This window comes from Spea bombifrons, chromosome 6 (genome assembly GCF_027358695.1).
Source record: "Spea bombifrons isolate aSpeBom1 chromosome 6, aSpeBom1.2.pri, whole genome shotgun sequence".
Lineage (NCBI taxonomy): Eukaryota > Metazoa > Chordata > Amphibia > Anura > Pelobatidae > Spea > Spea bombifrons.
In genome coordinates, this window is record NC_071092.1 from 36686406 (window position 1) to 36710558 (window position 24153).

Genomic DNA, 24153 nt, shown 5'->3' on the forward strand with positions numbered 1-24153 from the left:
GTTTTATTTATTTTCTTGCTTAAAGCTGCAGTAAACAGAATGGCTGCTTCCTTGCTACATTCTACTTTAGGGGTGTAATATTATATATATATATATATATATATATATATATATATATATATATATATATATATATATACATACAGCGTCCACCTACACACAGTGCATTACCATAAGGTGACTGCAAAACATACAGTCCATAACAGAGTTAAAGATGTGCCCACTACTGAATTAAACATCCAGGCATTTTTATTGGGGTACATGACAAATCAGAGACTGCAGAAGAGGAAACATCTTTCCTGGATTTCCCGGTGTGGTGGGTATCAATGCTGCCTAAAGCTAATAATCTTATCGAGCTGCCAATTCCGTAACCTGAAAGTTTAGTAATACTAAAATGACATTTGTTTAGGTTAACGCAAAGTATTACTTATTAACAGGAGAGAGTCGCATATAACAGGCGGTGTGAGAACGTTGAACGCAGGAGCACTCCGTGTTGGATCCAGGGTTATGAGACGGGCGCGCTCTGCATCTGATGCATTCCCCACACCTTGGCAGCGGGAAGAGCGAATTAAGAATCTCAGCATTGCCGGATTTCTCTGAACGAGCTGGCCGCCTTCGCTCCCTGCTTGGGAATCTCAGCAGACATTAATGGAGTGTGACAGGACTTGGTACACGCAGAACCAGCTCTACGAGGCTTGTTAGAGGCTGCAGTAAATGCGGACGTGCCCGTCTTCTCATGGAAATAAAAACTGGTGGTAGCAGACATATTGGGAAAAAGTTTATGGATAAATTCAACAAATTATTAACTCTTTCAGACGAGCCAAAATAACAATAAAGAAACATATGCGGCAACTGGCACAGAAACACATTTTAGAATACATACAGCTCCTCAAACATCCACAGTCACCATAACTGGTCAGGACAATAGTACTACTGGTTTTAATTATAAGCTGCTGATATAACACTAGATGGGTTCAATGGTTATCTTCTATGGCTCTTTATGCTTAACGTACAATAATCCATATGCTTCATCCACAGATATCTATATACTGCCAGAAATCTAACGCAGATTTATAAAAAGGAGAATAAATTACTAGACGGGTGAAGAAAGGCTGCTAGGCAATCATCATAAGATTCAGTTTTGGGAATGGCATGTGATCGCACCAATACATGTGATCAGAATTCCATTAATCTAAAACTAAAGGGACTTTATTCTACTAATAATTTTTTTTTTTTTTTACATTTTCCTAAGCCTCACATAATTAAAATATATACATATATATATATATATATATATATATATATATATATATATATACACACACACAAACACAAATCAGGTAGAGGTACATTCCACTGCAACATGAAGCAATTACAATAATGCCATGCTGGACAAATGGAAGGATACATTGCTGGTTATCAATCACTTAATTTGTAACCGCTATATTATTCCTCTCTCCCACTTCTTGAAATAGATGTCTAGAATGTGATATACCATTTCAAATGCAAACTATAAGGAATTGTTGGATTTTTATAACAATACTTATTTTATCCATACAAACCTAAAAAATAACAACAGGGACAGTTTTATGAAGGGTACCATTCGATGTAAATGCATCTAAACAGATTGAGATGCTTCCCCCTCGAGAGCTTACCGTGTGCTTCTACAGAAGCGTTAACCACCATTCGAATGTATCATCACATATATGTACATATACTGAAGCGTGCGCATACACTGGATTGCCCAACAGGTGTGTGTCACGCAGTCTGCTATGTCTGTACACATGCCTATTGCACTCATAAGCCTCCATCTCCCCACCAAGTACTACCCAGATGGAAAGGGATACCCCAGTCATCATATGCACTTTACAGAATATGATAGCTGTCCCTTTAACGTTTTCTCACATCACGGACGAAGAAGGCAATTGCAGGGTGGACATTCTACGTCAGGTAAGTGCTTTTATGTCATTTGAAGAGCGCATATTAAAGCAGTAGTACTTTACAATTCCTTAGTGTGGGTGTCAGGGACACTAAACTGCCCCCTTTAATTTTACAAGGATTTGAATTACTAAATCTACATGATGTAACAATCTGTTGTAAAGTGCCTCATTATTCTACTTTTTATTCACATCAGGAATATATAACTAGTATTTTAAGGAAAACAATGTAATTTTGGGGGGAGGCATCAAAGCATCTTCATGGTCAACAGCAAACTATTCAATGCCTTTACTTCATAATATGCTTCCTTTCTTCTTGCAGAAGTTGATTGTTGAATGTTACACACACAACACATTACCAATGACAGCCAGGGCCATATTTCAAGTGTCTATCTGCAGCAGGAAGACAGGGTAATAAATAATGATGCAGAACTGTAAATTCTCAGAAAGCAGGATATAAAAAGCAGCAACGTCAGGTGAACAGGCACTAGCAAAGAACATGGCGGCAAGGAGTATGTCTGCACACGCTGCCTGCAGTGCCATGTACATTGCTGGTAAAACTTACCGCCACTGACTTACCAGAGCCTATTCATCAAGCCAATGTCATATTTGATCTGAATGCCAGCGTAACCTCACTAGAGTTTATTCATTAAAGAAAGATCTGGCAGACACGTTTATAAAGGGCCAAGGTTGCAGGAGGAACTTAGTTGGCATTTTATAATACAATGTTAATCACTGAGATTTCTTGCAAGTCACATCATTGGTTGAACTATGCATTTTACAGGGCCTGCTGCGGAACTTGCTGAGGCGGGGCCTTCACAATGTAACGAGTTTGTCAGTGGACATTACAACTTTTCTGAAAACCCACACATTAGTCAATAAAACCCCATTCTATTTCAAAATTCCAGGAAGCCTACTAAGGAAAAATTGAACAAATCATTATGCTCTCGTCTCATGTCAGTGAAGCATTCATCAGAAATTAATTCACATGCTACTTCATATAAAAGGATAATTCTACGCAGGATCATCATTTCCAGTCATTCCTGTAGACTCCCAGAACAGGATCAACCAATTCTTTAGTTCTGTGTTTGTCACATAACAATCACCCTGTTCTTACTGTACAACCTCTCACCCCCAACACGACAGATCACCTTATTCCCAGCGTCCTAAAGGTGTATCCTTGAACAGGAGCTGTTAACAACCCTCATCATCATTTATCCTTTTCTACTCGTCTTTCTTTGTACTTTCCAAATAAAGAAAGATAGTGTGTGGACTAAAGAGCCCAACACAACCCTGGGAGGGGAAAGAAAACAATAAAGCTGTGCGGTCTCCATAGACATCCCTTGTGACAGATGTTGCTAAATGGCGCTGTTATTTTATGCAAATGTGCGTCTGCTCATGTTGCTCATTTACATACCTGAATATTAGAAGCCAAGAGCTCGGCAATAAACACTCAAAATTATAGCCACAGGTTGGATGTGAAGAGCATAGGGAAAGTAGGGAGAGGCGAGGAGGACTGTAACTCCTTAAGTGCCTATAATGATTCTTATAAACCTTATTCAATGCCAGTAAATACTGCATTCTAATCTGTTAATGGACAGCACAGGAAAAGGGATTTTATCAACCCACAAGTACAAGCAGAGAGATATCTACAGTTTGTGTAAATGAGAGCGTGGAAACGTCTACCACTAGTAATCAGATCTGGGACAGTGACCGTCTAACCAGAGATAGACCCTACCCAGGTAATATTCCAGTAGTTAATATTAGCATATGGTTAAGTCTAATCGTGTAATATTTAGCGTATGTGCACCTGTGCATGCACGTCACTACAGTCAGATTTAATACCAATGTTTCCAATATACGATTAAAGGGAAGTTTAACGTACCAGACACCCACACCCAAGAAGAATGGATATTAATGTAGTTTGTGAGTATGTTCTTTAAAAAGAGATTTCTATGATTCTAGCAACCAAACTGGCTGCTTGGTCTGGTTAGCCCAACAACGACCAGTAAGTATATCACGTGCCAGGAAATGTGTTCGGGTGAGCATACCTTCTGGTGCAAAAAATAGCAGGGGGGTCATGTAATCCCTCCTAAATTCTTTTAAAGCAGGCATCCGCCGCCAAATTGTATATGGAGGACTTTGACGCTCCGGGGAGGGGACCAAACGGGGCAGTTTTAGTTGTGGCTGAATACCTTGAAATTGAGGCATCATACAACACCGTTTAAGTTACTAAAGTGACCTTTCATACCTTTCTAATTTTATAATGCCATGACGTGCCAGGCACGTCATCAGTCAGTAACTGGCCATTTTTCTGTGACGTGCTCAGCACATCATTGGTCATTAAGGGTTTAATCAATCAGACCTTGACACATCGCTTCCTGGTGCCTGGGGGGCGCTGAGGTGGGTGCAGGTAAAAAGAGAGAAGGGGGAGAAGTGTATGTGTGTACTGTAACGTTAGAGTCACTGTATGTGTATATAATGCTGGAGTCATTGTGTGTACTGTATTGTTTGTGTATGTACAGTGCTACAGTCTATGCGAGTGTACGTATAGTGTTAGTGTGCGGACGTATAGCGTCAAAGTCTGTGTGTTTAATGTGTATGAATTAACGTGATTTACTATTTAATGTATTAATTAGCTTATTAAATGGATTAATGTTTTCACTATTTTACCAATTCTTTTTTAAACGGATTTTGAGTCATACATTGGATTGACCAATACATTTTCTATTATTTGTTGCATATATTATTATTATATGTGTTATATTTCCTTACTATCATTAGAACGAGACATTCCTCTTAATTATGATCATATAGTTTTATATTAACGGAATTTATGATTGTGGAGCATACCTTAAAAAGGGAGAGGAGAGATATACCTTTAAAGTATACTTTAAAGTATATGACAAAAATAAAGATACGATTGTGTAAGAAAGCTGACACCAACATTTTTTGGGGCTGGCTAGATCCACACCAAATTAGTCAACCCCCGTTAATCAGGAAAACAAAATTACATAAAGTAATCATCTTACTCCATTATTTATGGAATGAAACGGCTGAAAATTAAGTCATTGAAGAAAGTATACCTGTAGAATGTTATAGGGACACCTTGATGGCTTAGAACTTTGGTTTTATTAATAATATTACACCACCACTTCTATCATTGGCTAACTGCTCCCATGCCTTTGTCAGTACTTTCCTCCTCCCTCTCTGCTTTGATTTGTATTCCTACCATGCTGACACCAAACCCATAATTCAATTAGTTGGAGAGCAACGGATCCCCCAGGAGAAGCGTTCTCCTGGCCGAAATCCCTGCATTTCTCTGGCAGATGACAGAGATTGGGGGGGGGGGGTTACAAACAGCAGAGGAAAACGATGCTGTGACATGGAAGGGTTGGTGTGTGTGTGTTTGTGTGTGTGTCTGGTGGAGGGGGGGAATCTCGCACAGGCAGCCCACTTTCCACAGAAGGTTTTACTCGTCCCACAGGGAAGAAGGGAAATGATGTGCACAAACCTGAGATGGGCAGTTAACAAAACATACAGAGACAACTTACTCCCTCTGCAACCATAACAGATTAATTTACAAACTGCTCCCTTGGGCAACAAGACTGAAGTATCAATGCTAGGAGAGGAGGGGCAGATTCAGAAGCAGATGGCTCGGTGTCTTGCAGGATCACTTTCTGGATTAAAGAGCAGTGTGATCAGAGAGCCATTGCATATCAAGAGCACAAGCTGTGCTATATTTTGTGGTGTCTGTAGAAGCAAAAGGCTATATAGGCTTTCTTATATCATAAGCATATATGTGTGAAAATCTGCTGCCAGTGCCCATTTCACTAGACATTATTTTCTCGTAAGACAATTCAAGATGACCAGAATTACAAGGCAATATAATAGTTTAGGTTGGGGGGGTACACGTCTACCATGTTCAACCCAATATTAATCCAGAAGGCAAAACCCCCACATTGAAGCGATTTCCATTTGTGCCTCAAAAAGGGGACAAAATGCTTTTTAACTCTAAAATCTGATTTCTCGCTGGGTCAACGTGTAATAACTAACGATGCTCTTACAACCAGTTACAACTGACTGGCAATGAATACTGTTACTAAGTTTATTGTCCACAATTATTCTCAAGTCCTTCGCATTTCGTGATTTCCCCAACACAGCCTCATTTAAAGGTCTAATTGGTTATGGTTCTCCCCATATTTATTTAAATAGAAACCATTACACAAAACAGTAAAACTTTGACAGCTGCCAGAACAGCTTGAGGATCCTATACTCATGTAAAAAGTCATTGATGAACCACGGTATATGTCATAAAAACACCACCCTAGTTAAGTATTTCTCCTATAAAACATAAACCAAGGCCAAATTGAGTCATATGTATTTTTGTGAACCAGTCTCATGGACCAGGGAAAGCGAGAATGTAACTCAAATGCGAGAATATCACTGTGACTGAATGAGACTCAGGTTTTCCAGCACATCCATGTTAGGGGCAGCAAAGCCTTTATCAGCAATAATTTTAGTGTCAGAGGTCAAATAGTTTGTTCTTGGCAGGGCTGATTGTACTGCCCTGTGCATCTGTCCAACGTCACTTCTGCAGGCACCTTCCATATTCTTTATATAATCTGGAGATTTGCACTCCACGATGACATAACAGAAAATACAGAATTGCCATATAGCCACCCATTTTTTCTGCTATTGGTGGACACTAATGTCACAATAGTGTCAGAAAAGAAATCGACCACAAGAAGCAAAGACCCCGCCAAAGAAGCGACCCTGTCCAAAACCTGTGGTGCTCAAGACACAGAACAGAACATGGATGATATTATAAAGAGATCTAACTGCTAGCTAATATATATATATATATATATATATATATATATATATATATATATATATATATATATATATATATATATATATATGGTTTGGCTTAGAAGCTCCCAACCGTAAAATGTAGATATGGGATACCAAACATGTATGAGAAACTATCATTTACAGGAATCCTAGGTGTGGTTTGGAAGAAGCATCTTCCCGTTCCCTACATATTACCGTTACTGATGATATCCTACAAGCCATCATTCACAATTCATATACTCCTTCATATAATGGCTGTCAAATAGGGGCTCAAAATTAAGCAAAATTGATTTTTTTTGCCAGATATATGAAAATAATTCATGGATTAAAAAAATATGCATTCAACAACTTTCTAAAAACAGCTGAAACAGAATGATATAAATTAAAAGTAATAATATTTTTATCTAGCTTTGTTATTATATTGCTTTAGTGAAAATGTTGCTTATAAAAGAAATGGACAAATTGGTCACTAAATTATGTTCCAACAAAGTTGCTTATTAACTAAACAGGTTGTTTTTAACAGAAGAGCTGCAGTTTCATCTAACTGTACTTTGTACAGTATGAAGGTCCAAACCCGGTGAGTTCCTGCTTCCAAAATAGCCGTGATGGCTCCATATAAAGCAGGGAGGCTTCCTAACATATAGTTCAATCAGTGAGGTAACTCATGTATATCCAGCTCAGTCACGGTTGCAGAATAAATAGATTTTAGACAGTCACAATTCAGCAAACGTCTGCCTGATCATAAAGGGAGCTGTAGTTACAAAAATATACCTCATCATAGCCCTATGGCATGTTTACCCTAGAACTACAGAGCGGACACCATAATGCAATTATAAGGACAATTTAGTGGCCAACCAAAGATGAACGCACAGTTAAGTGCTTCTTTAACTGGAAGAAGGAAAAATGTACTGGGGCAGGGGGCCAAATGCATAGAGTGGATTCTAACGGGTCCCTCTACGTATCTGCACAAGAAGGCATCGTGTAACCGACAAAAAGGCAATTGTTGGGTAGCAGTCAGTTATCATATGAATTAAGGCGATTATAATGGCTGCAGTGTGCTTTAAAATTCAAGAATTAAAACAAAGATGGACATATTCAGTTGGACAGTTGTGTAAACAAAAATTAAATATTTATCTATAACGTTCGGTCACTTAACCGTCGATTAACTGAGTTAATTGTGTGTTTTAATGAAGAAATAACAGAAACGATACATTTGTAATATTATACTGCCCCCCAGAGGAAAATAACGACATTGCACCTTAAATAATAAGATGGACAGTAAGGTTGGAATTTGCATGGACGGCTGTAGAGCTACTTGATTGAGTTTTATTCACTAAAGAGAGAGGTGGGAGGAGAGTTTGCGGGAGAGTTGTGCTTTTAACTCCTTCACTTCACTTTTCATTATGAAAGGCCAACATTGGCAGGTTTGTCCAGGAATAACAGCTGAGCTGAGATAATTCAATAGGTGAGGTGAAACCTCAACTCTCCTGCAGACTCGCCTACCAACCCACCATTTACTGAATATACCCCATTGAGTTTTTCCCCAAGTCAGAACATAAATATCATATACAAGGCATACTAAGCATACTCAGCAAGCAAGCAGAAGACAAACATAACCCAGCACATACACACATGGCATATTGTAACTAAATTGTACAACCGAGACATCAAAAGAATGCATGTATTTTTAAGTACTGTCCAGCAAGGCCCCAGCAAACCTTAACGTGAAACAAAGAACATATAAATGGAATCATATAAAGACCATGGCAAATATGAAGACAATGTGTCACATTCCCAAATCCTACACTTTACAGTTAAGTATAAGTAATATACAATAAGTAATATACATGGACTACGTGCCCCTGGTATGTGTATAAAATTAGGAGCAGTGATCTGAACTTCCTGTTCACGAGTTTGCATGACTTCTACTTCCCAGTAACTCTTCCCCTTTGTTGGCAGCCAACTAACCTTGGCAGACTGAGAAAGAAGGCGAGTTGAAAGCGGAGGACAATAAGAGTCCGTTGGTGAAGCCAACTTGGCATCGGAAAAATGTGCATTATGTTCTTTGCAGGAATCGAGAATTTAGCAGAAATAATACATCGTTTCACCTACTCCTTTCGAATATCAAGCTGAGTGGACTAGAATGCATAGCACTCGATGCTAGTTATAGTCTTCTTAGTGTGAACCGATATCACTCAGATTGTAAGAATTGCGTGTTTTGTTTCACTCCCTGTTGGTTACCGAAGTTGTTTTTATCACTGGATTCCCCATGTATGACTGATTACTAAACAGTGACCCATAATGCTTATTCATTTTAGTTTCATTAACAGTTTAGTTTTATCAGACATAATTCTTATTTTCTGTTTATATTCGGCAGAAAATCTGAGGATTCTATCTGGATGAGACAGCATAGTCGTAGAGCCATGGCTTCTTGGCTCTTGATATTTTTCCAGTCATATGCGCAGGAGCATATAACCGCATATCCCTACACATACTGTGACTGCTGCAACAATAGTTGCCAGTAGATTGTCCCAATTTAAGATATTTTCTGGAAAGCTATATGAACAAAGGGGAGTTCTATCATCTAGAGGTTGACAAATTTGATTTGTATGTAGGAGCCAGCCAAAAAATGTAAGCTTTCCCTTTCCCCAATCATATTATTTTCATCTATTTAAAGATTCAGTCACATCTGCCCTCCCCCTTTTTGTTCTATGGTGATGGTCCAGCATTACACACCCCCTTAACTACAATTTATATTAACCCCTTAATGTTTATTGAGCAAGAAGTACAAGTAGTGTTTTGCTATTTTTAAAACCATTTCCCCCCCAAATCTGGTCATTCTGCCCCATGTGCTATTTCGGGTATCTTTGAAGCCGGCCAATGCAATTTGCCCCATCAAACCATATATTTTTGAAAACTAGGTACCTCAAGGTATTTCAAATGCTGGTATTTTTTTTAACCCTTTACATGCACTAAATCTATTACCAACCTGGTTGTTTTGGAGATAAAATGCCACATTTAGGAAGTGTGCATTTTTTTACTTGGAACTTTTACATCTTGTCCTACTGCCCCCATGTCCTAATAGGGCCATCTTTGAAGTTGGGTAATTCAATTTACCCCATCAAACCATATATTTTTGAAAACTAGACACCCCAACTGCTAGTATTTTAACCCTTTCCATGCATGAGATTCTACCACCAGCCTTTGCAAAAGTTTGCGGTAGTAATTTTGTTTGTATTTTTTTCACACAAATTGTACTTCGGGTATAAATTTATAGCTCCAGGTATACATCATCAAACAACACTCTAATGTGTGCTCAGCAACATCTCCCGAGTACAGTGATACCCCCCATGCATGGGTTTTACATTTTGCTGGAACTGGATGGTTCCTCGGATGTATAATTATTATTAAGCTTGTCATAGCAGGCATTTTACTTCTAGTAAAGCACTTTAGATCTTACAGACCTCTAAAATGCCAGTTTTAAATAAAGTAATGTTTGAAAACCAAACACTTAAGGAATTTCTAAATAAAAGCTTAACCATACCAACCGAACTGCTAAGCCTTTTTTCTATTTATTTTACCAATTTTTTAAGTAGGTATCTGATAAGGGTGTATGACCCTGAGATATCTGAATTTACAGAAAGAAAATAGGTGGGTTATGATGACATGAAAAAAAGATTTCACCTCACTATATTATAATAGATCAACAATGTTGTTCAAGCTGGTAAAACTATACACTGTGGGCTATTCTTAAGCATTGTTGACACAGAGAGATACGATCTTAACAAATAGTGCAATTTTCCAAATTCAGTTCTTGATGCACAGCATAGACCCGATTTCAGTGAATATCCCAATTTGAACACAGCATTGTAACAGCTAAATCTTGGGCTGTTGGAATATGTTGAGAAGCCATGGATTGTGACTAACCTCCAATGTTCACTCGTCAGTGCAACACACTGTCATATCATTGATGTTGTTGAAGAGAACATACAATTATTGGGGGAGAAAACAGAAATTTTTTACTTACCGTAAATTATTTTTTCCTTAATATAGTGGCAGTACAGAGGGGTGAAGCTGAAATAGAAAGGGGTAAACCTCCCCCCTCCAACGCCTCCTCACCCCATAAGAGGATACCGGACCACACGCTGTCAGTTAATACCAAGAACACAAAAAACGCTTGCAAAATATCTTTAATCATAGACAACATGAAGGAGGCAAATACGTACTGCCACTATATTAATGAAAAAAGAATTTACGTTAAGTAAAACATTTGTTTTTCCTGTCATATAGTGGCAGTACAGAGGGCATGTAGCAAGATCTCCCTTGGGTTGGGAATAGTTAAGAGGCCACTGACTGGAGCGCCTTGCGCCCAAAATCTGCTCCGGAGGAGAAGATGTCTAGTCAGTAATGCTGGACAAACGTATTGATGGAAGACCAGGTAGCTATCTGACATATTTCTTCAGGAGATGCGGCCGCCTTTTCAGCCCAGAACACCGACATAGCTCTTGTGGAGTGGGCCGTAATATGGGATGAGAGAACTTGCCCGCTGTTCAAGTAAGCCAGTTGAATAGTTTCCGTAAGCCATCTGGATATGGTATGCTTGGAAGCCGCGTGACTCGTTTACGTACCAAAAAAAAATAAAAAATAATGAATCTGTTTTGCGAGAAGGAGTGGTGCAATCTATATAGATTCGTAGAGCTCTTCAGACATCAAATCTGTGCCACAGAGTTTCCTCTGGAGATGGCGGTGATGGAAAAAAAGATGGCAAGATTAACGGCTGGTTGGACTTAGAGAGGACCTTGGGAAGAAATGAGGGCTTGAGATATAAGACAACTTTATCTTGATGAAAATGGTGAATTCAGAAGCTGAGGAGAGAGCTGGTAGTTTGTCTACTCTTCTTGATGAGGTAATAGCCACTAAAATGCCGTTTTATTTGATAAAAACTTGACTTCTTCCAGAGGTTTGAAGGGAACAGAATAAAGAATTTGGAGAACCAAGGTAAAATCCCAGGAAGGAAAATGAGACCGTCTGGGGGATCGCTGAATAGTCACTGCTTTAAAGAAAAGCCTGATGAGAACATACAAGGCCAAATCTGACAGGAGAAAATGAGGGCCGACACTTGCCCTTTTAGGGTTAAGACATTGAGACCTGCAGAGAATCCGTCTTTAATGATCTTAGGATCCAAGTGTCGCTTGTAGTTTGTTTTCATTTTGCAGATGACCTCCAACACCGTCAGAATTTTCTAGGCTTTTCGGATGTTTCTGAAACTTTCGGTCCTGGCCTTGTCTGCGAAAAATCAGCGCCTTATAAGATGATTGAAAGGCCTGGTGTTTTTACATGGGTACCTCCTATTCCATCTGGCCTTCTTATCCTGTGGAAGAGCTCTTTTTGTATCGGACATGCGTTTGATAAGTTCTTTCAATGGAGATCCAAACAGTTTGTTCCTTTAAAGGGTAAATCACATAAGGCTGATTTAGAAGCCGTCCATGTTCGCAACCATAAAGCTCTCCTGGCCACCGATGACAAACCCATATTTTGGGCTGAGAGCTTCATTATCTCTTCAGGAGATTCCGCCAGAAAGCTATTAGAGACCCTCAGATTCTTAAATAATTTAGATACTTCTGCATCCACATCTTCTGACAGGCAGTCCTCTAATGCCTGTAACCAGATGCCTTGAGCGCTAGCCACTGGAATCCTAAAAAATTGGAACATACACCTACAGGATGTCTCTGCCCTCTTATCCATAGAGTCTTTGAGACCAGCAATAGGGATCGCGGTTCTTTAAGAAAGCTGAGCGGTCTGTACGTCAACCTTTTTTCTTCACCTTGAAGCTTAAACAACTGCTTAAAGCTTTTTGAAATAAAGGCTCTCTTGCCTGGATTGATCCATTCCCTATGCATGAGATCTTGGAGCTTATGCATCATAGGAAACCCTTGAGGATGTTTTTCAAGGTCTACCTCTGGTAACAGCCTGGAGACCTCTTTGTAAAGTTTCCGAAGTTTTTGCGGAATGAGGGTTTAATCCTCAGAATCCTCACTGGAAGAGTCTGAATTAGTAGATCAGGAAACCGCTCCAGAAGAAAATCAGATGAAGGAGAGGAACGTGATCTCCTATGTCTATGAGATTTATCTTTGGCTCGGAGGACTTAAAAGACACTGTTTTGAACGTTTCAAAGGTCTGTGCAAGGTTGTCTTAAAACCAACCCAAAAAGGACTGCATGTCTTCTGTTTTCTTTAGCCAATAGCTAAGATCAGCAAGGATTGCATACTTCTTTTTACAGCCGTCCAGCAAGGGGGTAGCGCACTCGGCGCACTACATATGTTTGGACTTAAAAGCAGCCTTTTTGGGAGCAGGAATTAGTGTTTTATCTATTTCAGGTTTTTCTGGAGAAACCAGACCAGACATATTAATACTCCTTAATCTGTGTGGGGAAGCTGGTGCCACAAATATCCAGTACTGACAAGCCTCACTGCTGTTAGGCTGGACTGCACAGCTAATATAGCGCCCTGAAGATCTGATCCGCGCATGCCCAATCAGCTCTTCGATGGAACGCAACACATTCTCTTATGGGGTAAGGAGGAGGAGGACTTGGAGGGGGGGTTTAACCCTTTCTATTTCAGCTCCTTGTCCCTAGGAAGAACAACACACCTCTGTACTGCCACTATATGACAGGAAAATAAAGTTTTAAGTTGGTTTGCCCAGAAGCATTGCATTCATTAAGCAGAAAAAGATCAATAAATGTAAAGGGCCCTTAACTAGGGTTTGGGCACTGAATCACAAATGAAAGGCAAAGAAAAAAATTAGAAAGGCGAGATAGCTGTTGGGCTTAAAGTGCTTAATGGTGACGGAGGGGTATACAACTAGAAGAGTAGAGACTCAGAGCAGTTCATATCGGTCAGCAAATTGTAAGTTGGGGACACAGACAGAGCAAGGTTTGTTTTTTTTTGTTTGTTTGTTTGTTTTTTAAGCATACTAATGGAGCAAGGTAAAACTTCCCTGCCTTTCCTAATTACAATAATCTGTAACATCATGCAAAAAATGGGTTTAGGATAAACCTGCGAGTAGCATTATTAGTGCCTTACAGCCATTTAATAATGCTGCATCTGTAAGACAATGCTGGGATCAAAAAGAATTTTCAAGATTTGTTAGGGGTCCTTAAAGACACTACTGTGGAATGGCAATCTACGTATTCTACATACAGGATATCATCATTACCTTGAAAATTTAGCTTCATACCTTTGGACTCCAGTCAGGATCCAGCTTTTTGACAGCGCCGATATATTCTTGCATAGCCTGCTGAGGGTTGTAATCTCCCAATGCTTTCCAGGCTTCCCTAGGAGAGAAAGAGTGTGTGGTTTGAATCGTAACTTTGCTTGCAAAGCTTAAACTAAGAGAGAGAGAGGGATCTTATTTAATTGAGCCACATGGCAACAGTGGTATGTCTTCACAAAGCAGTATTAGCATTGTGTAATAAAGATTATGTAAAAGTATGAGAGCTCACGATGGGTAATTAACAATTTTTCCATGGTCTCTAGTTATAAAGAGTTATAAATTTGTGCAATTTCTTAAAAACCATCTCACGGGATTTAATGTGCACTATATACCTGGCCAAATTAGCACTTCTTACAAAAGCTCACTGGGATTGCCCAGCACAAAATACAATGAAACCTGCAAGCTCTGGGTTCAGTAAATAAACCTCTATGTTAATGTGGTGTTTACACTCTGAAGAGTTACACAGCAAGCTCTGCCTCACAAAAAAACAGTTTTATGAAGATTAAGGAGCTTTGAGAACTCGACCAATTATCCAGGAGACCCCTCCTCTGGATTTCCTGCCTTTAGCCAGCTTGTTTCCCCCTTTTTCTCTTCATTTCCCCTTTCTGCATCTTTTTTTTTTTTGTTCTGTTCTATTCTTTCTTTTGTCCCTATCCCTTACTTGCTGACATTTTTCTCTTCCGTTTTCTTTCCTTTTTGTCTAATCTTACATGCCTGCCTTTTACATTTTCCATCATCTAACTTCTATTCTATTCCATACACACTGTACTTACCGCATCCACCACTTCCCTCCTGTATGTTCCTTGTGGCCTGAAGCTCCCTCACAACCGAGTCCCATGACATGCGGCAATCGTCCTCCCTCACTGCCACGGAGTGCCGAGAAGTGAAGTCATTTCTGGGTGTGCAGTGTTACCGAGGATGATTGCCGCTTCATGGGACAGGTAAGAGGTATGGACCCGTCTGAATGCCGGGGCCCTGGAGTAATTGCTGCAGGGCCCCTCAGAATGCACCCTGCCATTAATTCTGCCCTGGTTATAACAGAGTAGCCAAAAGAATATGTAGAAACAATGTTTGTGCATCATACATCTAAAAAGACTTGTGAAAACATCACAAATGGCAAACCAAGCGTGCTTTTGATACAATAAAGGCAGCGATACTGTGTAATTTATTTGGGGATCGTGTAATCCGACCATAGATCAGATGTAACTATGCGTCATCGTATACGACTATCCTGACTTTCCTGTTCGTAGCAGTTGGCCCCTGGCAACACCTGGCTAGGTTTACGAATTCACCTGAACACTCTGGAACTTATTCATTAAAGTGAGTTTTGGTCGGGCTATTTGCTCCTTCACTTCACATTATGAAGGTGCAATCCCAGTGACCTTCTGGCTCTGTATAATGTATAGGTTTCTTCAAAGCCCACTTACCCACTGAATTATACATTATACAGGGGCAACTGGCCAAGTGTTGGCACTTTATAATGAATAGTAAACTCTCCTGAAAACTGTTTTAGTGAATAAAACTGCAATGCACCTTTTTCATTCTCAGCTCTACTGTAACGCATCGTAAGAAGGATGTGTTAAAGAGACAATGCTATTTTAAATTACAGGGCCACTGTTTACCCCGGGTTTTTAAGAACTGCATTTAAAATATCAAAACTGGTGTTACAAAAGAAAAATATCATTGTACATGAATGAAAAAAAATACATTTAAAACATGAGGTCTCACCATTTTTGCTTTCCTTCAAAGTCAAAAAATCCAGGTTTCGGAGTGGTGCATTTTCCTACTTTTACCTGCAAAATAAAGAAGAGAAAAATAAAGAAAAATGATACCAGAGCTGGAGCTAGTCAAACATAAAAATATCAAACTGCCAACAACCCTACAAAATACAGAGACACATAAACCATGTGGCAGAGCTTCACCTGGGTAAAAGTACATGGTTTTAAACCAAGGGTCAAATATCTGGCACATCAAAGAGCCTTCGGGCATTAAATATTAAATAAAATATTGTACTTCCATATGGTGTTAACATTTTATTGATCTGTAGACTCATTTATTCTGTTATCATGCAGTTCCAATGACTAGTCTGTCATATTTTATACAGAAATGTACTCTGAAATGGGCAGCAGCTAATTATTACTGTGTGCAAAAGTGAAACTCAATGGCGCTTGAGGACAAAAAAAAAAAATCTACTAAAGTAATAATAAGCAGGAAAGCGTCTCAACTAAGAAGGGCTGAGCTGGCCCTGTATAATGCATAATTCACTGCAAGGTGACTAAAGAAATCACACCAATTTAAATACGCATTATACAGGGCCACAAAACAAAGCAAGAATTCAGTGCATACATACAAATAACACCTAAGGCATAAATATTGTGGATTCCGTCACACTACATGGCCACCTATTTCTTAGACCCCGACAACCCCAAGTTCGGAGAGTCATATTTCATTTTTTGCAGCTATATTACAAATATATTGGCTTCGGATTCAGGGGTTTGTGTGTAAACATTATTCCGGTGCAAAGTTTGAAAAGTGTTATCACCATAGAAACCAAAGAATTGATCTAAAGAGCATTCCATTGGATTCCATGGTCACCAGAACCAGAATTACAGAAAAACAGAATTACTTTGTATCCATAACCCCAACGTAGTGACAGAGTACTAAACATACGCATCAATTAATAGTAATCAGTCTAAACGAACCCACAAAACCATACACCGGCACATTCCGCCATACACACCGATTCTGTGCCACAACTCCCATTATCCTTAGCCAAATGCCACAGTATAAAACCGGAAGCAAGAAAATGATGTACAGAGTGTTTAACACTCCCCTGCATGGCCATGATGGATTACCTGCTTGTACCTGGCATACAGGTAGAGGAGCTGCTCTCTGGTAGCCACATGCACCAGTTTCTCTACGTGCTCTGCCGCCTGCTCAAAGCGCCAGCGAAGCTCCTCTTCATCCGCGTCCTCCAAATAGAGGTCCTCACATCCCCCCGAGCAGGCCTCTCCAGAACTGAACTCCTCCAGAACCTCAAGGGAAGCCATAGCTGGGACTAACAAAGCACTCTGTGGGGCTACCTAAAGCTCTATGGCATGTGTTTATTATATGCTATCATGCGTTTATTACCGCCCGTGTTTTCTGTGACAACAGCCTCCAATTACATATCCATCTCCCCCTTTCGTGCCTGTCACTAAAACTGTCTCTATGAACGGCAGTCTCTTCGAATCTCCTCGGTATATTAATGCTATCCGGCAATGTCTCCGGGGCTGTCCGCACAGTCACCGTGTTAAATAATTGGGCTATGGGTTTTGTCCCCCGCTTGTGTTACAGAAACGACGCTCCCTTTACAACCCATCACAAGCAAGGTCCGCCAACAAACCTGCCGCGCGGGATGCAGGACGCAAGAGAAGAGTTCCGCCTCAGCAAAGGAAATCCCATAACATAGACTTATCCCATTCACTACATGCACAGCCGTCCGCAACGAGGGTGCCGGACAGGGAGATGGGCAAAAAAAACCAGACTTTTGTTTTAAAACAATATATTTTTCATATATTGTATGTATGCATATATATATATATATGTGTGTATATATATATATATATATATAGATATATATATATAATGTGAATGTGTCTATATATATATATATATATATATATATATGTATGTATGTGTGTGTATATATGTATATATATATATATATATATATATATAAATATATATATATATATATATAAATATGTGTGTGTGTGTGTGTGTGTAAAAACTGCACAAGCAGTAGTGGGTGAGAAATGTTTACAGGATGTTAAATGAAATGTCTACTTAAATTTGGTTAAATGCAAAAAAATATTATGCAGACTGATAATTACAGGAGTCAAGGAACTGAGGACAAACTATAATGATTATTAACTCTTATTGTGCTGGAATAATATAAAATAGACCTATAAAATGAACAGAAGAGGAAACATAACTTAATTGTGTTGAAAAGTCATAGATAGGAGGAAGTGTCTCCCAGCAGAAGTGAGATCAAGGAATGATTAAGCTGTGCGCCCCTACGTCAAGAAAAAACGGCAGATTAGATGGGCCAAATGGGCTCTTATCTGCTGTCAAATTTTATAAGGATATCATGAAAGCATGCATGATCTGTCATTTAAGTGTATATGAAAAACATGCGTTATAGCTATTATATTTCTGAATAAAAGTTATAATAATTTGCCATAGATGTGCCTTGGAAAATGCAGAAGTGCTGTTTGTTGGAGTGTTCAGAATTGTTTGTTAGTCCCTGAAGACAGAGTTAGTGGGAGAGTTGCAGTTTCAACTGACCAACTTCAGTATTCATTATGAGCATCTCCCGCAAGAAGGACTGACTGTACGTGCCCGGTATACCACACAATCTCAGACTGCACCAACAAATCTGTATTATATATAATACACAGCTCTATATACCAGTATGATATATATATATATATATATATATATATATATATATATATATATTACGCAGCTCAATATATACCGGTAATAGCACCTATATATTTAGTACTAATATAATATAATAGTACCTATATATAGTACTAATAACCGGTGAGACAAATCAATTAATAATGCCTTGTTATGTAATGCCATGTAGGTTAAAAACTGTTAAAAAAAATAAATTAAATATTGTAAAATCTGAGGAATTATCATCTATTGGCCATCTGCAGCATGTTTAGGTCAGCCTGTCATATCACCGTCCACCTACTTATTCTGTCACATGTCATTCCTAGTGCAATAGCATTTTTTTTGCACTCCTAGAACTGTTTAATGTTTTTACAGTTGTGTCATGATTGCTTTTGTTTTGTAAACTGTTAAATGTAAATGTGTGACCTGGTTACATTTTTAATATGCGCAAGAGACTGTAGATACTTGGTTGGGCTGCTGATGGTTGTGTTCTTATGCATTATATGTAGATACTGGTTTTGAATAAACTCATCAGAGGTTCTCTGGGTAACGCTCCATGTCCAACTTTTATTACCTACACCTTCCTCAGATGTTGTTCCTTCTGTAATCTTCAATCTATTGTCTTCCCGGAACAGATTAAAGTTTTAATGTTTATACAATGATGTTTTGTGTTCATGTACCAGTGTTTAGATGTTGAGTTGTAGTGATTTATCATTGACCATACGCATGTTATGCCTGTACAGTATATGTACGTAGTATTACGTTGCACAGAATCTGCTAATGATCTCTAATTGAGTTGCAATGTAATCAGGGGTAGGCACCAACTTTGCTTATGGTGAACATTTACTGGGGTCTGTGGTGGACAATTTAATGATGGTCTATGGAGCTTAAACTTTGCCACGGACACTGGTGTCCTTGTACAGACACTTAGCCTATCACTGAATGTAACAGGAGGATGCAGAATATTTCTGGTATGAATATATTATTGCTTTTTTTTGTTAAGATTAAGTGAGTTACTGTGAGAATGGTGGGGTGCATTGTCCATGTTTTTCGAAACACATAATTTTCATGCAGAACTGACCAGCACAGGTAACGTGTTGCAATGCAATATGTGAAATGTTTAAACTCATGGAAGGTAACCAATTATTCAGCTGGTTCATACATCCCATATACAGCAGGTGAGAACGTAACATTTGCTATTCAGCACTATGTGAAAATGATATGGGTCCTGAAAATGTGATCATCATGGCCACCCAACTCCATTCTTTTACCGCTTGGTGGTCTGTGCACAGTGGTTTTCATTGTGCCGATAGTATTACAGTACTTTGTCCTCAGTGGTAATGTCAGTGGGTCATTTGTACAATGAGTAAAACAACACATAACAGCATACCTGCCACAGCATACTACCTATCCCAAGGATGAATTAAAGGAGATCAAGCAATGAAAGGGTACTTGCACCAACACTGGGCACAGTGGCCTCCCGAAGTATTCAGTTGGGGTCAGTGGCATAACTACAGGGGCCGCAACTGTGACGGGCTGTCCCTCTAGGGGGCCCAGGCCACCTCTGGTTCTTGTCTCCCCCTGCCAGTTCAAAATTGTTTAGAAAAGGCCCTACTGACCTGGACCTGGCTTTTTCTGACAATTTTGAATCGTCATGGGGGGACAGCAACACAGCAGGGTCATCTTACATCATGGACCGAAAGCTGCAGGAGAGGTAAGGGGGTGCGAGCAGGAGGGAGGGGGAATGTATTTTTGTATGTGGGTGAGCATGATTGTCTATGTATAAGTGTATGTGAGCATGGATGTCTGTGTATGAGCACGAATGTTTATGTATAAGTGGGCATGAGCATGAATGTCTGTATATAAGTGTTTGTAAGCATAATTGACTAAATAAAGCATGTGAGCATGGATGTCTGTGTATATGTGTGTGTGCGCATGATTGTCATACCTGGGAACTTCTGGGCTAAAGCAACCCGGAGCCTTCCCTTGCGGGATGCGGCCAGCACTGCACACTGGCGTCAGCGGACGGTCCCACTGACGTCGGTGGGCAGTCCCGCTGATGTCAGGGGAGTCACCCTAACTGTTTATAGGTTAGGGTGGCACGGATAAGCTGCCTGGGGCAAAGGTGGCACTCACAAGCTGTTTTAGGGGCAAAAGCTGCCCTCACAAGCTGGGGGCAAAGGTGAAACATGTTGCTTAGTGAAGTTGGAGCGCTCCAGGGCAATTTTCGTGGTTTCCATTAAAATCTTCATCATGTTATATATGTATATTTTGTTTCCTTGGAAATGCTGGGTGTAGCATTCACTTAATACCACTAGAAGGCACAATTGGACTCTTTATACCTTCCTGCCTCTTCATTGTTTCTCACTGCTGTCACATTATCCCCCAACCCTTTACAGCTTTAGAATTTCATGGGATTGTGTCTTTTGTCTGAATTGCCACTTGTCTGGGAGGGGGAAGAGAATGTTAACATTATGGGAAAAATCACGAATGGGCTATGAAATGTACCACTCAGAGCCATTTAGAGTGAAGAAAAAGGCAGCCAGGGGTGCAGAAATTGTAATTGTAATTAATAACTACAGGTGTTCTCTATGGAACTCAATTATGGGCTCTATAAAGTGCAGTCTTCCTTGTGTAGTCAGTCTGAAAGAAAGAAATCAGGCTGTGAGCAATGTGTTTTTGCTTGATTGGAAGAGGCTAATTGTTTTCCATTTTTTATCCACTAAAACAGGTCATACGCTCTGGAGATGTCCTTATTCTAAGGTCGTACGACACCCGATCCATGGCAAAAGGCAAAGTGATGCCACCTAAGTGTCCTGAGTGTTCTGCTCTCCATGAACAGTTCCTATTTTGGATTTAAATAATTGTGTCTCTGAATATGTTTTTTTTTTTTGTGGATTAAATTAATGCAAGATATATGAAAGGGGGGTCTCTGCAGGTCAGGTTCTGCAGAAGACTACATTATGGTCTTGCTTCAAATTTGTATTAGAATGTCTGTTAGAAATACATCTCCTCATAAAATGAAAACTGCAAGTTGTAACAGCAATGCTGAAGGGCAACATTGTACTGTACTTTGATGCACTCAATGTAGCTGCCATTATTAAGCATCTATGAACATGTAGCAGTCTATAAGACTCAAGATACAAAAGGCAATCAGATTCACACTGTGGTCACATATTAACCCCAGCACGGTGTCAACTCTGCAATACAATGCAAAAATTTATTTGGAAATAATATACTGCAACCCCAAATATCATGGTCAATCTCCAAAAACCATATTTAACTGTTACTGTTTAGACACATACCTACATGGCATCTCTAAGTGTCTTGAGTAATGTGACACCCATAATCCATGCCTTAATAACGGTAAACTCTAAATATTGTACTTTTTTTATCCTCCAAATGGTTTCCAGCATGAGGTGATGTGCAACAGACATATACAGTAATGTGAAAAAATACTTCTTCCCTTCCAGATTTCTTCTATTTTTGCTCATTTGTCACATTTAAAGGTTAAGGTTGTGCCACAGCATTTCAATCGGATTCAAGTCAAGACTTTGACTCGGCCGCCCCAAAACCTTCATTTTGTACTCCTTTGAGCCATTTACAGGTGGACTTGCGTGTGTGCTTTGGATCATTGTTCTGCTGCATAACCCAACTACGTTTAGGCTTTAGTTCAAAAACTGATGTCTGGACATTCGCCTTCAGGATTTCAGGTAGAGAGCAGAATTCATGAGTCCATTAATTATGGGAAGTCGTCCTGGTCCTGAAGCAGCAAAGTAGCCTCAGACCATCACGCTACCATGTTTGACTGTTGCTATGATGTTCTCATTGTATTGTGTTAGCTTTATGCCAGATGTAACGGGACCCATGTCTTCACTTTTGACTCATCAGTCTACAGAATGTTATCCCAAAAGTCTTTGGGTTCATCAAGATGTTTTTTAGCAAATATGAGATGAGCCTGTGTGTTGTTGCTGGTCAGCAGTGGTTTTTGCCTTGCAACTTGCCCATCTCTTTGTTATTGTGGAATCGTGAATACCGACCTTAACAGAGGTTAGATGTTATATGTTAGTCTGGGCTGTTTTGTGACCTCCCGCATGAGTGGCGCATGTGCTATTGGAGGAATTTTGGTAGACCGGTAGCTCCTGGGAAGGTTCACCAAATCTTCTCCATTTGTAGATAATGGCTCACACCATGGTTCACTGGAGTCCTAGAGCTTTAGAAATGGCTTTGTAACACTTTCCAGACAATCTGTTCTTGAGCTTCTTTAGATTGTGGCATCATGTGCTGCTTTTTGAGACCTTTTAGCCTACTCCTCTTTGTAAGACATTCGACTTAATTGACGTTTAGATTCAACTCGTCTGGTAGTAATCATGCCTGGATGTGTCTAGTGAAACTGAACCCAATTATCAATTCCATTTAATTGGTTGATTAGTTGGATGGTCTGAAACATTTAAATGTAACAAATATGCAAAAATAGAAGAACTTGAGAAGGGGCAAATATTTTTCTCCAGCATTGTATCGATGAGGGTATCTTGGAACTATGAGTATCACGCAACCAATAAAAAATAACTGGTGTGGGGGGTAAGGGGACAAGGCAGTGTCTCCCACCTGCATAGTTGCCATAATATTAAAATTGTTTATGGATAACGCGATGACTGAGTGACAGAAGGTTGCCGTAATGGTTGTCTTCTATGTTTCTAAGGCAGGCGAGACTAAGTCAGAGTCAATCTTAATACAGAGTATAAGGAGGCCGTGATATCCATATTATGAGGAATGAATGCAGGATAGAATTGTGCCTTTATATCAAATTCTATAATTTATAAAATAATCTGTTGTTCAAGGATACGGGGAATAATAGGTATTGTAGGCCCACAATGGTTGGAGTTGTACAGGTTACTAACTCCCGACCTGTCATGTTCTGCCATTAGGATTTAAAATATTAATGCACCTTTCTCTAGTATTAATTTCTATTGTAATAATTCCTTTCTACTTTCTTGGCATTTTTTTCTTTCATACTTCTTATTTTTTCACACTCGTTCCATCACGCCACAAGGCAATCTCTGCAGGAGTGACAGACATGTCCTTAGCTTTTGGAAATTATGTGAAAATGTGAATATATTAAGAATGTATTCAAATTTAAATGAGATCAGATCTGCTTGATGCATGAAGGAGTCTACAGATACACATTTTAATAATTATTCTCTGATAATCGTTGAATATGTTTGTGGTTAAATAAGATAGATAGATAGATAGATAGATAGATAGATAGATAGATAGATAGATAGATAGATAGATAGATAGATAGATAGATAGATAGAATCCAGCTGCTATCCTTCATGGCACAAGTGATCAAGGAGGTCTATGTTTGGACTCACCTTTACATTTGGGGTGAATCACAAGAGATTCTTGTAGGGTGAGATTAAATACCAATTATGACAGCTGTTTAATAGTCTGCCCTACTGCGTGTCAGTTCTTGATGTAAAACCTTCTTGTTACTTTAATACACATGTTAGAGGTACTGAATGAGACATTATACTGTCTTTGACTTGGTTAAGAATAGCATTATAAATATGTTATTTAAAATACCATTAGCCTTGCATCTGGCAGAAGTCCGAGCTGCTGTGAATATATGTCAAGAATA

At 39.3% G+C, this 24153-nt stretch overlaps 1 protein-coding gene across 2 annotated transcripts in view; it reads right to left on the reverse strand.

Moving 5' to 3' along the window:
* The window catches only part of ACBD6 (acyl-CoA binding domain containing 6), a 32687-nt gene extending 15397 nt beyond the window's left edge, over positions 1 to 17290 (reverse strand). For both annotated transcript variants that reach the window (XM_053470386.1, XM_053470385.1), the window contains exons 1-3: positions 16922 to 17290; positions 15795 to 15859; positions 14031 to 14127 (exon numbers count right to left, since the gene is read on the reverse strand). In XM_053470386.1, the coding sequence (XP_053326361.1) occupies positions 14031 to 14127; positions 15795 to 15859; positions 16922 to 17116 (357 nt within the window). In that variant the 5' untranslated portion in view covers positions 17117 to 17290. The remainder of the gene's footprint in view (positions 1 to 14030; positions 14128 to 15794; positions 15860 to 16921) is intronic.
* Between the last annotated feature and the right edge of the window lie 6863 nt (positions 17291 to 24153).